This window comes from Postia placenta (genome assembly GCF_002117355.1).
Source record: "Postia placenta MAD-698-R-SB12 unplaced genomic scaffold POSPLAscaffold_3, whole genome shotgun sequence".
NCBI classification, from domain to species: domain Eukaryota; kingdom Fungi; phylum Basidiomycota; class Agaricomycetes; order Polyporales; family Adustoporiaceae; genus Rhodonia; species Rhodonia placenta.
The window spans coordinates 2,763,331-2,776,456 of record NW_020169834.1 but is presented as its reverse complement, the minus strand read 5'-3'; the positions used below and the strand labels follow the sequence as shown (position 1 = coordinate 2,776,456).

General features: G+C 51.5%; 5 protein-coding genes and 1 non-coding gene across 6 annotated transcripts; 1 reads left to right on the top strand and 5 right to left on the bottom strand.

Annotated features, from left to right (window-relative positions):
* Nucleotides 1-36: 36 nt before the first annotated feature.
* POSPLADRAFT_1065277 (hypothetical protein) lies at nucleotides 37-1,457 on the bottom strand (the record flags this gene model as incomplete). The annotated part of the gene is made up of 7 exons (XM_024481925.1): nucleotides 37-250; nucleotides 308-580; nucleotides 646-745; nucleotides 795-868; nucleotides 923-1,178; nucleotides 1,230-1,358; nucleotides 1,409-1,457. Coding segments are annotated over 7 exons (1,028 nt in total), but the record flags the coding sequence as incomplete, so codon positions are not given.
* Nucleotides 1,458-4,486: 3,029 nt separating this feature from the next.
* On the top strand, nucleotides 4,487-5,930 carry POSPLADRAFT_1054270 (hypothetical protein; the record flags this gene model as incomplete). The annotated part of the gene is made up of 11 exons (XM_024480502.1): nucleotides 4,487-4,499; nucleotides 4,558-4,668; nucleotides 4,724-4,868; nucleotides 4,917-5,029; nucleotides 5,084-5,106; nucleotides 5,162-5,242; nucleotides 5,301-5,340; nucleotides 5,400-5,565; nucleotides 5,620-5,638; nucleotides 5,690-5,741; nucleotides 5,794-5,930. 11 exons carry the CDS (start codon nucleotides 4,487-4,489, stop codon nucleotides 5,928-5,930), a joined length of 900 nt encoding a protein of 299 aa, XP_024342328.1.
* A 1,087-nt stretch (nucleotides 5,931-7,017) lies between these two features.
* Nucleotides 7,018-7,101, bottom strand: POSPLADRAFT_t40. Its single transcript has one exon. It is a non-coding gene; the product is annotated as a tRNA-Pro (tRNA).
* A 1,246-nt stretch (nucleotides 7,102-8,347) lies between these two features.
* POSPLADRAFT_1044879 (hypothetical protein) lies at nucleotides 8,348-8,671 on the bottom strand (the record flags this gene model as incomplete). Its single annotated transcript, XM_024478631.1, has 1 exon — nucleotides 8,348-8,671. The coding sequence occupies one exon, from the start codon at nucleotides 8,669-8,671 to the stop codon at nucleotides 8,348-8,350; it is 324 nt and encodes a 107-aa protein (XP_024342327.1).
* A 220-nt stretch (nucleotides 8,672-8,891) lies between these two features.
* POSPLADRAFT_1134108 (hypothetical protein) lies at nucleotides 8,892-9,140 on the bottom strand (the record flags this gene model as incomplete). The annotated part of the gene is made up of 1 exon (XM_024484435.1): nucleotides 8,892-9,140. A coding segment is annotated over one exon (249 nt), but the record flags the coding sequence as incomplete, so codon positions are not given.
* A 107-nt stretch (nucleotides 9,141-9,247) lies between these two features.
* Nucleotides 9,248-10,637, bottom strand: POSPLADRAFT_1069433 (hypothetical protein; the record flags this gene model as incomplete). Its single annotated transcript, XM_024482346.1, has 2 exons — nucleotides 10,527-10,637; nucleotides 9,248-10,475 (listed from the first exon to the last, which is right to left on the bottom strand). A coding segment is annotated over exon 2 (1,146 nt), but the record flags the coding sequence as incomplete, so codon positions are not given.
* Nucleotides 10,638-13,126: the final 2,489 nt, after the last annotated feature.

Below are 13,126 nucleotides of genomic sequence, written 5' to 3'. Positions count from 1 at the left end.
CCTTCTTGCTACTTTCGCCGCTCTCATACATCTTGGAATTACCATGTCAGTTTGCGTTATACACGACACTAGTATACAAGTGCGCTTCAGGTATCGTACACTCCTATGCCTTTCCTTGTACTTCTTGATAGAACTTCATCACGTCCTGTACATCGTCTTTGCTACCGAGGAATATAGACGTTCGTTCGTGGATGCTGGTGGGCACGATGTCGAGGACACGTTTGGTGCCGGTCGTCGCCAGGCCGCCAGCCTTTAGTAATAGAATGTGAGACAGTATATCATTTACTCGAAAACGCGAGGAGCATACCTGTTCGGTTAAGAAAGCCATCGGGAACGCCTCGTACAAGAGGCGCAGCTTCCCGCTCTTCGATTTCTTGTCGTCGGGGTAGCCAAAGATGCCGCCGTACAGCAGCGTGCGATGCACGTCCGCGACCATTGACCCGATGTACCGCGCGCTATACGGCGACTTGCCCGCAGGTGGGAACTTGATGCTGTTCAGGTAGTTCACGACGGGCGGGTGGAAGTACATCGCATTGCCCTCGTTGAAAGAGTAGATTTTGCCCCGCGACGGGACCTTGATCTGTACCATCAAATTCGTAAAAACCAACGTTCGATCGCGTGACGCAAACGAGGATGCGGACGTACATCAGGATGCGTCAGGATGAATTCTCCCAAGGATGCATCGAGCGTATAGCCGTTGACGCCGTGTCCGGTGGTCAGTACAAGATTGGCGGACGAACCATACCTAGAGCGACAGTGAGTCGAGGCTCAGTTGGTGAGATATATATGCTCACATCGTGTAACCCGCCGCGACCATCTCGCTGCCGGGTCTCAGGACGTCGGAAATCGTGCCTGTGGATCCCGGTTTCTGCCTAGATGGTTATGCCACGCTCGCAGTCGATCTATCCGAGACTGCACTCACGATTCGGTAAATCCCAAAGATAGTGCCGATGTTCACACCGGCGTCGATGTTGCTGCTGCCATCGAGAGGGTCGAAGACGACGCAGTAGCTACCCTTGTACTTGTCCTCGATGATGACCGCCTCCTCGAGCTCCTCCGAGACGAGCACGGCAGTCTTCCCTGACGCCCGCAGCGAGTTGATCATGATGTCATTAGAGAGGACGTCGAGCTTCTTCTGCTCTTCTCCTTGCACATTGGTCTCGCCCGCCATGCCGATCCTGATACGCGCACATCAGCAGAGTCTCGCGTGGATCGCATAGAGTACTAACAAGTTAATGAGACGCGCTTTCCGGACATTGGTAGCGATGAATTTGGATGTTGTCTGGATGGCGGTCAGGAGGAGTGTGAGGTCGCCAGTCGCGGCTGGGCCGAGACTGAACTGGTCGTTCAAGACATGGCTAAAATGGTGCGTTAGCAGTCGAGCGTGCATGACTCTGGAGAGACATACCGGGTGAGGGTGATGATGTCGGTGCTGGGGGGCTCCTCTCTGGACATGGTAGTGGGGTTGCTGGGTGGAATTGCTGGGTGTATGCGGGGTATTTGGGCAGAGTGGGGGATTGCGGGCGGGATTGCTGGATGATATATAGCACGGAGCTAGGCTGCACTTCGACCGGACCTTTTCGGACGATGAGCTCACAGCTGAGCAGACTATTGCCTTTTTAGGCATCTGTAGCGTCCTCGATCATCCGGTCCGCCCTGGTCCGCCACGACCTGACCCCTGTCCCTGCCTCCTCCGGCTACTTTCAAGTCCTTTTCACTCACACTCCCCGCTGCACCGCGTAGCTCTTGGCAAATGCCTGCGCTTAACAACCGCTACAGGAAACGCAGCCTACGCGTCAAGGCGCGCGATTCGTAAGGTCGCGCTTGTCAGGCTCCTTTCAGGCGGGAGCGGGACACGGATAGTCACGTACCCTTAGGGGCGGCGATCATGCTTTTGAATCATCTTGTCGACTTCTCGTTGCTGAGGCATTGTCGCTTGACTGGTTCCCTAGCATTCTGACATGCTCAGCATAACCAATTGCTCGCATGTGATAGCCAGGCATGCAACCACTCTGGACATTTCGGAGGGTCGAAACCATATACGTACGCTGATAACCGATATCTAACTGCGATGTACGGTTACAGTATCAGCCAAACATGATGGTTGATTCGGAAGGGCTATCGTTATCTATACCTAGTGGTTCCTTCACATCCAAGTGTCTGCCGCTTTGGCATGCATTATTCGGGGAAATTCCACAGGGTGACAACGTCCAATAACCGAACTTATGAATATGCTCCTTCCCAATGGTGCATCATGCCTGGAATCTCATACAAATGTCTTGATGATGTTGCATACCATGCCGGTGTCGATGCTACCGATAACACTAAAGTTCTCGCATACATACCTTCGTAAATAAGCATGAATCGAGCAAATTATACTGCAAAGGTCTGTTGAGAAAGTAGCATAAAGAGCTGTATTATGTTTTGAAGGCGCAGTGAAAGACTACAGGTGCGACACATTGACACTAATGTGCACCTAAGAATAGTCATGCTGTCTGATTGTAACACTGCATGCATGGGTTGATTTTTATGTTTGAAAGATTGAATGAGAGTGATATAACACCTATTTGGTTTTACCAATGTGAATGAAAACCTATGAAAACCAAAGGACTCAAGCTGATTCCATGTTGATAGACCTATCTGATGGAAACCTGTCGTATGCGATATACGACAGGTAACACTCAATGCGACGTCAGCTTCGGACTAGGAAAGTGAACTGAGCAAAATGCAGGTGGTTCGATTTGTACTCTAGCAAAAAGATCAAGGGGTAAGGTGATGATGGTAGTATAGGAACAAGAGAGGTGGGTTCGTATCTGGTGCACATGCTGAAGCAAGGCGGCGGCACCAAACAGACTGACAGGTGTGTACAAACAAACAATGTCAGTAGGTGTCGGGTATGTCATATGCGAGGCGGCTGTACAAGAATAGACGGATTGTAAGCCCTAGGCTTACATCCAAGAGTATATATGCGCAAGCGATATTGATGCAGAATTCGAATTCAACAAGTATTCAGGACTATCGTCCCGACCTAGCTCGACCTAGCAAAGTATCATCACAGCCACAATCTACCAAAATAGGTTGTTGTTTCCACTGCCCGAAGTCTGCTCGCGCACACACAGGTCTAACGTATAGATAAGTACAGCTGTGAGAAAGAAACAATGAAAAATATTGATTACATAGCCAATTCGTTTCGATCTTGTTTCGATCCTTCTTCTATATTAGGCACTAGAATATCAAATTGCCTGTCGGTCTTGAAAGGTCCTCGGGAGGAACGAGTGAGGCACCAGTGTCCAATCGAGCGCCCAATGTGAGTTGACCGAACGGCTGCCACGTACGCGGTTGGGTGTGTCCGCTCGGAGATTGCCCCACAGTTCTCCAAACGGAGCAGACCTTGGCAGCCTAGTTATCCAGACTGCTAGGATTTGCGCGTTCCCCTTTCTATACGTTCCAGCTCGGCATTGAGACTCAGTGCCCCGTCTCCGAAGACAAAGGGAAGAATGTGCTCGATGAGAATTGAACCAGCTCACGTATCAACGTGTCGTGCTTCCGTTTGCTTGCGGGTTGAGTGCGTCCCTACGTTGTGCGGAGCCTGCATATTGTCCGCAGCTTATCGGAAGGCCGTAAAGGAGAATTCACACTGGCACTGACATATCCGCAGCAAGCCGTCATGCACCGCGGCCACGGTGCACGGAGAAATGAGCCCTATCTGAGCAGAATTGGGGATACATGCTTTATACTAGCCGAAAGGTGACGCGGTTATCGTGCCGAAACACGTCCAAACTCCACGGATACGATCAGCCACACGTATCCCATACCTTTTGATGGCAACCCTTACACGAAATACTGCAGCTGGTGATGAGTTCGCACAGAAGTCCTGAATGGCAACGCGGTTCTCCACGGACATGGCTTGCCGCTAGTGCTACTTTGTTGATTCGCCAGTACTTTGATCGGATCAGACCCTAATAATGGTATCGATTTACAGCTGGTATAAGTAGATGGCTCGTCTGAGGTCATGGCTTCCTTGTGGACAAAAGGAAAACGATGATCGGTGCACAGCACGCGCTGCGGGTGTGTGGGACTTCTTCAACTCACCTCGTCGGCGCATCGAGGCTGCATAAGAACTTGCCTGGGATTTGGGCGTCTGCACACACGTCCACACCCACGATGGTTGGCAAGACACTTTTGTCAAGTATTGTATATACTTGCGCGCTGCTGAACGAGCGCATACCGCACTCTGAGACCCAGGAATATTGGTATCGTCCCGCATCGTCGCCTGAGATCTGCCCTTGGCCATCGATCAGACCGTAGTCTCGGTACTCCTTTGTGCCTGGCCGGCATCTCCTCGCACCCCGGACAGTCAGCACATTTGGTCACGTTAAGCTGTTGCCGCGCGCACACAGCATACAACTGCGCTAGCGGCATATAGACCAACGACAGCGCGGAGTCCGTAGTTCATTTCTTGCTTTTTCGTCCCCTTTCCGCCGCCATGCAGCCCGAAGGTGATGATGTCCATATTCTGCGACAATGGCGAACTGACAGCCTTTTCTCTCCGTGTAGTCGACGCCACTCGCAGTGGGCACCAGAAGTATTCAAAAATATCACCATATGGATACACGCCCGACGCATGGCTGGGCTACCTTTTTCTCGTCGTGTTCGGCATATCGACGCGTGAGTGGATTTCAGTACTGAAGCGTATCTTTGTAGTTACTTATTCACTTGGAAGTGGTCCACCTTATTCAGCTCAGCAAGTATCGCCTGTGGTGGCTAATACCGACCGCCTGCGCTGCCGGGATCCTCGAGCTCATCGGGTGGGCTGCGCGACTGTGGTCGAGCTACAACGTTCTCTTGAATAATCCCTATACGATACAGTGAGTCGCCTCCGTTGTCTAGCGAGGAACGTACTGATTGCGTGACAGGCTCGTGTGCACAATATTAGCGCCTACGCCGCTTGTCGCCGCCAGTTTCGTGATACTAGGCCAGTGCATTCGCCGTCTAGGAGGACAATATAGTCGGCTCAGTGCCAAGTGGTGTATGTAGTCTTCACGCTAAGGGCACAGATCGGAGACTCACGCACCGTTTTTAGATACCATCGTATTCTGCAGTTGTGTATGTCGTCGTTGAGGCTTTATTGGATGTATTTCATTGCTGACAATTTTTCTAGGACGTCATCTCGCTCGTTATCCAAGCTCTTGGAGGAGCAAGTGCCGCCTCCGCCGTAAATACGGGGAAGAGTCCCAAACCTGTAAATATTCGAACTTGTATCACGCCCTCAGCGATCAGACGGCTCATCCGGTGCACAGGGAGGCGACGTTATGTTGGCCGGCATCATATTCCAGCTCAGTATGTGTCACCTCGCTGTTTTGCCTTGACATGAATCCAGCTCTGATGTCCCGAACTAGTATCGATCACGTTCTACATGCTTCTAGCGTCCGAGTTTGTTCTTCGATACCTGTACAACAGGCCGATCCAAGGTCGCCCAGCAGTGGAGACAGGCTACACCGCTGACCGGCATACAAAGCAAATGCTCTGTGCGCTAGCCTTCAGCAGTCTCTGCATATATGTTCGGTACGTTCTCATTTAATCTCGTTACTAGTGCTATTCGCTGATGCAGTGCTCTAGATCATGGTACCGAACAATCGTTAGTAGGACTCCCTGCGCAATATGCATCTTTCCTGACCATTCGTTATAGGAACTCGCCAATGGCTTCGAGGGATACATCATCCACACACAAAGATACTTTGGTATGATTGATTGTCCACGCACGTCCCCGCTCACTCACACTACCGTTTATAGTGATTATGGACGCTCTGATGATCTCCTTTGCGATGGTGGACCTCAACCTCCTGCATCCCGGCAGGCTACTCGGGCCTGCACATACCTGGAAGGGTGAATTCCCCATGACCGAAGTTGAGGGCAAAGTAGTGGATTGAGGCTTCACAGCGCATTGTCGGATATCCCTGCGGACCCCCCCGTGGTGGCATAGAGCTTTAGGATGGATGATCTCCTCGGAGACGCATATGGCAGCACGTCGTACAGGGCGCATTTCTCTCGCTTCGATACTGCTTCTGATTGCTTTCACTAGGACAGCACGCCTTTACGATATCTTCTTCATATTTGTTTTTGCTACAGGTGACGTCGGACATTTTGGCCGCTTACTGCTCCTAGAGCTATATGTATTTCACAGAGCACTCCCTACGTCGTTTATTTGTACTTGCTGGTTGCGCATTGGATGCTAGACCTTAATGCTGCAGCATCGTGTCTGTCGAGTTGAGGCAGCTAACTCAGAAAGGATATGATGTACGAGATACATGCAGCGAGTGCGTATGTGCAGAATCAACAGAACTTACCATGATAGCAAGTCGTTATTCAAATACGAGTCAGCAAAGCGAATGACATGCCAGCTGCCAACTTCTCCATCTTTACACTGTCCACGACTATGCGCTCAACCACTATTCGGATCTTTTCATATTCCAAACCCTATGAATTGGCCGGACATGTGGAGCTGATCCACCGAACTATCACGTAAGTAGTGTCGTCGCGCTCAACGACAGGCTGCTGGCTCCCGGAAGGCTTGTTCTTAGCTTCCTTAACCCGTTCTTGCAGGCGACCCTGTCGTAGTCATATATGGTATAGCGCTAGTTAGCAATGAATGCGTAATAGTCATCAGGAAAACTGAGACACTGAGTCAGCGCTTCCAGAACGTCCATTCGGCTTCAGCGGGCGTTCTCAGTGTTGGAACCAGCTGTTCAGATGTCGTCGAGTGAGCCATTCCGGGAAGTAGGAAGCCCGCGTACTATGTGCATGAATGACTGCATCCCATCAAGACATGTAAAAATGATTAGGCTAGTCCATGATGGACTAGCCACATGGGTGTAATTCCTGTGGTACTATGTTGGTATATGCTGCATGTGGACAATTTCAAAGTGCCCTTCTGTCTCCCATAAACATATTCCTTTGAGACCATTACCTTGTGTGATTACGATTGCCGAACAACAGAAGAAGAAACAAAAACATAAGGGGCCCAACCGGGAATTGAACCCGGGACCTCGCGCATATAGATGAAAACCCGAAGCGCGAATCATACTACTAGACCATTGGGCCGATAGTATATGGGCACACATATAATTACATAATCATTACTGCTACATGAGCGGACCGAACCGAATGCAGTGGCACAGTTTCTGTCTGCTCAAGCTCCTACCAAAAGTACCAGTAATAACATACTATCACAGCGTGGCTATTACAACTGGGCAATTCTTTTCTCGCCTCCATGTGAGTACATGTGAGATATTGTAGTGGACCGGCGGCCGGCACTTTGCAGATCAAAGCAGACTAGCAAAGTTGCGGAAGGCTCGAAGTGTTCAGTTCCGCTGATCATGCACTGAAGAGTTACAGTTGAAGGAGAAACTGGCCGAAAGTCGAAGATCGAACGCAACAAACTCACCAGAGCGTCATTAGATGGTTGTGAAGCTTGTACGTTAGCGAACTCAACGGTCGACCCGCAACAAAATGTACACCATGTATACTCTACCAATGCCGGATATTGCAGTCTGGTTCATGCTTGCATGGCTTGATGCATCTGGTCCAGACAATTGATGATGTCGTGAAGTCAAGCATGGGGTGACTCGTCGATTATTCGAGGTCACTTAGCCTGTGTCCTGGGGCGAATCTTCGTATTCTGAAGTGTGTGGGTAGACGTCTGCAGGGTTATCTGGATACTTGAACGCGAGAGCAGATTGTTGGCGACCGCTCATATGGATAGGTTGACAACCTACAAATAGTTATCACAATTCAGACTTGCTGATAGTGTACACGTCGGAGTTAAGCAAACGCAAGAGCTCACGCGTTGGCCCTCGCTTGAGCAAATGAACATTGCAAGACCAACGTGATCAGACGTCCCGTCCAAAGCGAAATGAACTCGGCATGTCGTCGGCCAAAAGCTGCATTGATCCGCATGACAACAGACGAGGATATGAGCGCATAGTGTGACAATCGCAATGGCAGCGTGCCATGAACCACAACGTCCGGACGAGCTTTCGGAGGACGCCTCGTCTACGAACGTCCATCGTATGCCAAGCCGCATATAGTCCCAACGTGTTTATGAGTGCTCGTCGATGACCGTGTCTCCGCCATGTGAGCTTCGTCCTGAAGGTCCTACAGAGGGGATTCAAACGATCAATCCGGCACAGACTCCAGGATGCTGCGTCTGAGATCGTCCATAGGGAATAAAATGCCAGTAAGGAGCCTTCGTTTATTCATCAATTAACATTAGTCAGTTTCCGTTATTACATTCCCCATCACACTAAGCCACTCACGCAACAGAACGTCCCCGTAAAGACAATGAAGTTCATCGTTTCCGCTTACCAGTCATAGCGGCAGTGGATGATACATTGCCGGAATGTCCCTTCCGCATCCGAAGAGGGATGGGGAAACCCAGGTCATCCTCACCCACGAGCCCCTCCAGCACACTCGAGTCGATCTCCTCCGCACGACGGGCACCAGGGTCCTTTCCACCTTGAGCACCTATGGTGTCTGGCCGGACGGTATCTATGCTTGCGTCCGCGTCTTCTTCTTCGTCCTCGTCCTCGTCTTCGTAGTCGTCCTCGTCCTCGTCATCCTCGTACGCTTGCGCGTGAGCTTGTCCCAACATAGCGGACAGTCCCCCGGCCATATTCGCAGCTATTTGAGGCTCAACCTCTGGCGCTCTCGCACGGGAGAGCTGCGCTACCGGATTGCTCTGAGCAAGGAGAGCCGAGATTGTGCGCACTGACGCTTCGAGCACTTCATCCTCGTCGCCGCTGTCCAGCTTTATCCGCTTTGCCTTGAAATTGTATTTTCTGCCAAGTAGAAGTCAATACGATGTAAGCGGTGGATTTCGGAAAGTTTCGCCATCAATGTCCTCTCACGAGTGGTCTTTCTGTGTTACAAGGATGTACGCACATGTTTGGATCAGGCTCCCAGGATGGATCATGCGTTCTCATGTGCGCAGTCAATGTCGTACGCCGCGTAAAGGTCTTCTCGCACATGGGATCCTCGCATTTATACGGTCTCTTGCCAGTATGGGTCCGCCGATGTCGCGCCAGACTACTCGAGTCGCCAAAGGTCCGTGCACATCCTGGGTACTCGCATACATGCGGTTTTTCACCAGTATGCACACGGAGGTGGACATGCAACGCGGAGCGCTAGGCGGCAGCGGAGAGAACAAATGAGCAAGCTACTCGTAACGTGTGGCAGTTGCCATGCTCACCTGTATGAATGTCTTGCCACAGCCATCTTCTGGGCAAATGAACGGCCGCTCGCCGGTATGGATGCGATTGTGCCGTTGCAAATCACTCCGACGTGTGAATGTCTTCGAACATTTCTCGCAGGTATGCACCTGAACCACCTTCTCCCGCCTTCTTCTTTCCCTGGGCTTTTTGGCTGGTGGTTCTTCCCCTTCACTAGCCGTTCCCGGCCCCGACGACGTCGACGCGACAGGCTGCTCGAGCTCTGGACTCAAAGTATCGTGCCTCAGAGCGCCGTAAGATGGACCAGGGCCAGATGAAGCGGGTGGCGAGAATCGTTCGTAGGGTGGCAAAGACGAGATATGGTCCGCTACAGACGAGCGTGTATCGTCCAGTTCCTCGTCATGCACACGGACAGGATCGTCATCATCACGATCGAAATTTGTATAGTGGGTGAATATGTCATTCAAGCTTGGGTAGTCCTCTGAGATCGGAGACGACGCGCCTGTTGTGCTGGGGTCTGGAGCAATGAGTGGCGATGGATGTCTCACCGCAGAGTCTGGTCCGTCATCCCCTCTCTCGCTTTCTCCTTCATCATCATACAAGTACTCAGAGCCGTCCGTCGTGTGTCCGCTGGCAGAACCGCTTCTGCCAGTCAGGAGGATGTCCTCGTCGGCGGTCAGAGAGTGGAATGCGGGTGCCGTCCGTGTTCGGTTCTTTACATGCTCTTCCTCCTCCCGACACCGCGCGAACTCCGGATTCCTGGCGGCTAGTGCTTCAGCTGCACGCTCCTTCTCTTCCGCCTGAGCATGTGCTGCCTGCAGGACTGCAGCCAATCCTGGTAGGTTGATACTTGATGTATTCTGGTCAAAAAGGCTCGTAATTTCGCGTTCAAGCTGTTCGACGGAGAAAGAAGGAACGCCTGGGCCAGAAAGGGATAGGTGACCATGAGAATGGGCGTCTGGGCCAGAGTCGTGCAAGGCTTCTAGCTCAGCGTCGAGGGAAAGCCCTCCAGGTGAGAAGTGTTCAGACGAGCGAGGCGACATGCTTTCGGATGTAGAACTGGAGAAGTGCTGGATGTCGTCGTCGACCAGCGGCTCGTCATGGACAACGTCAGAGAGATCCAGGACGTGCTCATGCTCGTCGTGATCCATTATGAGGCGGTGCATGCTACGAGTGTGCACAAGGCGCGTGCTTGAGATCTGCAAGGATTCTGGAGGGTCTGTAAGGCTGCACCATACGCTGTGAGAGCTGCTAGACGTCATATAGAAGTTAACAAATGGGGACAAGTAAACCACTTACTCGCAGTCAATCTCGGTGTTTCCTGTACCTTCGGTCGCCTTATATGGACACGTATACAATGCTCTCAGTTGACTTCGTAAGGTCTGCCAGTGGGAATCGCGAGGGCCGCAGGTATTAGGTGTGGAGAATGTTGATGTGGTCGAAGTAACAGGTAATTGTGGCACAAGAACGCGGGACACGTGCCAGATGTACCCGCCACAGACGCGACTTGCCGCACCGTAATGGCCCGGGGTACCATGAAGCTTACTTTGAACTCGAAAGCGAAAGGACGGCTCTAGCGAAATGTCAACTATGCAATTATCTAGAATATTACACAAGATAGCTATTACTGACAACACTGGCAGGATTGGATAGAATGGATTCCAGCGACTCGGAGGAGAAAACTCAGGATATTCCACAGGTTGGGAACGTACACTAACATTCGCATCTTCAACTTCCTTCAACAGAATAAAGGCATCAGGACATGATGAGGAATGCGATCCTGCAGGGGCATTTTCGTAGAAGGCTCCATGCAGTCTTGATGATGCACAGGCGTGGAATGCTCGGCTACCATACGCGAAAATCCCAGTGGGATTTCGTGGCCTTGTATGATAGCTTAAATTGACATATAAGTACTCGATAGGTTGATCGAGGGGGTCATGAGCATCAACACTAAGGTCACTTACTACGTGCGCACGCCTCGCTGTGTGAAGCCGGCTTTATGTAATTCCGCACAGACCGTTGAGCCCGAAAACATACTACCCCACAACGGTATTGTGGTACGCCCCTTGACTGTGTATCTGCCCATAGAGGCCAATAGCCTCTTCAAACTGCGAATTTCTCGACTGCCGAGGCTGAGAGATCATACAGATTTTTTGAAGAACCTACCACGCACAGAAGTAGATCCAAACAAGTATCGAGCAACCTTACGGTATATGATTGACCATGTGTGACTCTCAACCCCTCAACAACACTGCCTGTAGATTCGTGCTTGATACCAGAAACCTTGGTATGCTTTCAGGATTACAGCGCACGTAGGGTGAGCGCAGGGACGGGGTCCGTTGCACCGGAAGATCTCCAGCGCCCTCTCAGATGAAAGTCGACTTGAGCAGAGAATGCCCACAGAGATGGAGTACGTTATGCCTCGTCCAATGTGGCTGTGACCGGAAGCGTCCGTGAAATCGCGGCACGGTTTCTGGTGAAGTGAGAACACCGGCGTATTTTCTCGGATCGAATTGAATAGTTGAGCAGAGATGACAATAGCGGCTAGACGATCATGAAACTGGGTCAAGAGGGGCAAATGGCTGTTCTGGGGAAGTCATAGCGTAGAGCAAATGCAGGTGGATAGCAGCCTACGATATGAAAAGAGCGGGAGCGGCCAGTCGGTGTCCTCCGTGGCCGTGGCGGTTGCGGAGTTTCGTGGACGCGCTTGGCCAAGAGCGACCATCTCGACCACCTTTACTAAGCTTCCTGCACGCCTTGTCTGCTTTCTTGTCGGAATATAATCCCATCTGGCTTCACAGACTCACCACGGTTTGCTGCTTGATTTGAACGAGCAGGGCGAGCGTCATGGCGAGCAGACTCGATCAAAGGCTTGGTCGGCTGGCGGTCCTGATGCTTGCGCTTGAAACTACGGCCTGACTTCTCTGTTGCCACCTGCGACAAGGGCACGAACGCGCCCCCACCTGCCCCCACTCACCTACGTGTGTGATGGTCGCGTCCTCGATGGGTGCCACACCAGAGCTGAGTGCCCTCATCGCCGTCCCGGCTTGCGCGGTGCACTGGGCTCAAGGTACTCACAAAATTCAGCATCGAAAATTCGCATCCGCTTCACCGTTCGGCTTTGCTGCTCACTGCACTCAGTGTATGGCGAATTGACCTGCACACTCTATCTTCCTTCTGGACATTGGTCGCAATCTTGGCTGGCAATTATTGGTCTTCGGGCGAAGCACTCTTGTCCCTCACACGGCAGTGTTGCATTGGCGTCGCAGGAAACGATCATACATTCCTGCAGCATTGGTTTGTTATGACAGGTACGTTTTTCGGATTGTGGCACGTCTATGTTGGCCTTCTACCCCAGCGCGTTGACTCGTCTGCTCTTGCCTACTCGCGTACTGATCTCGTGTCTGCCTGATATGTTCCAAGTTGCCGTACTTCTGTCTGTTCTTGATTCTTCGTCTTGTTATCATCTTCTGTATTCTTCATGCACACACATTCAGCGGAGGATATAGTGGTTTGATTGAAGACAGAAACTCACCGTGTCACGCGGCGGCTGTCTATATTGTCACATGACGCGAGTGTGACCCGACGTCACGTAGGCGGGCGAACGGCACGTCGATGGTGATTATGCTACAATGTGATGCTGTCCTTGGGAGCAAGGGGGCAGGGTTGGTGATTTATAGGGCACAGATCCCCTTGGTACTATTGGAACTCGTAATGATATATTGGGAGAGGAGGATTGGACCTCACCAGTTGTGCGCATCCTAACGTTCAGGGACAACATGGCTCTTCTGTGTGCGTGGTTCGCATCCCCAGTCTAGCGTGATACTCTCCCGTAAGAAGGGAGTATACGATCCCTTGTGGCGGCAATCTGGGCTGCTAGAGGGGAATAGCACCCAGCT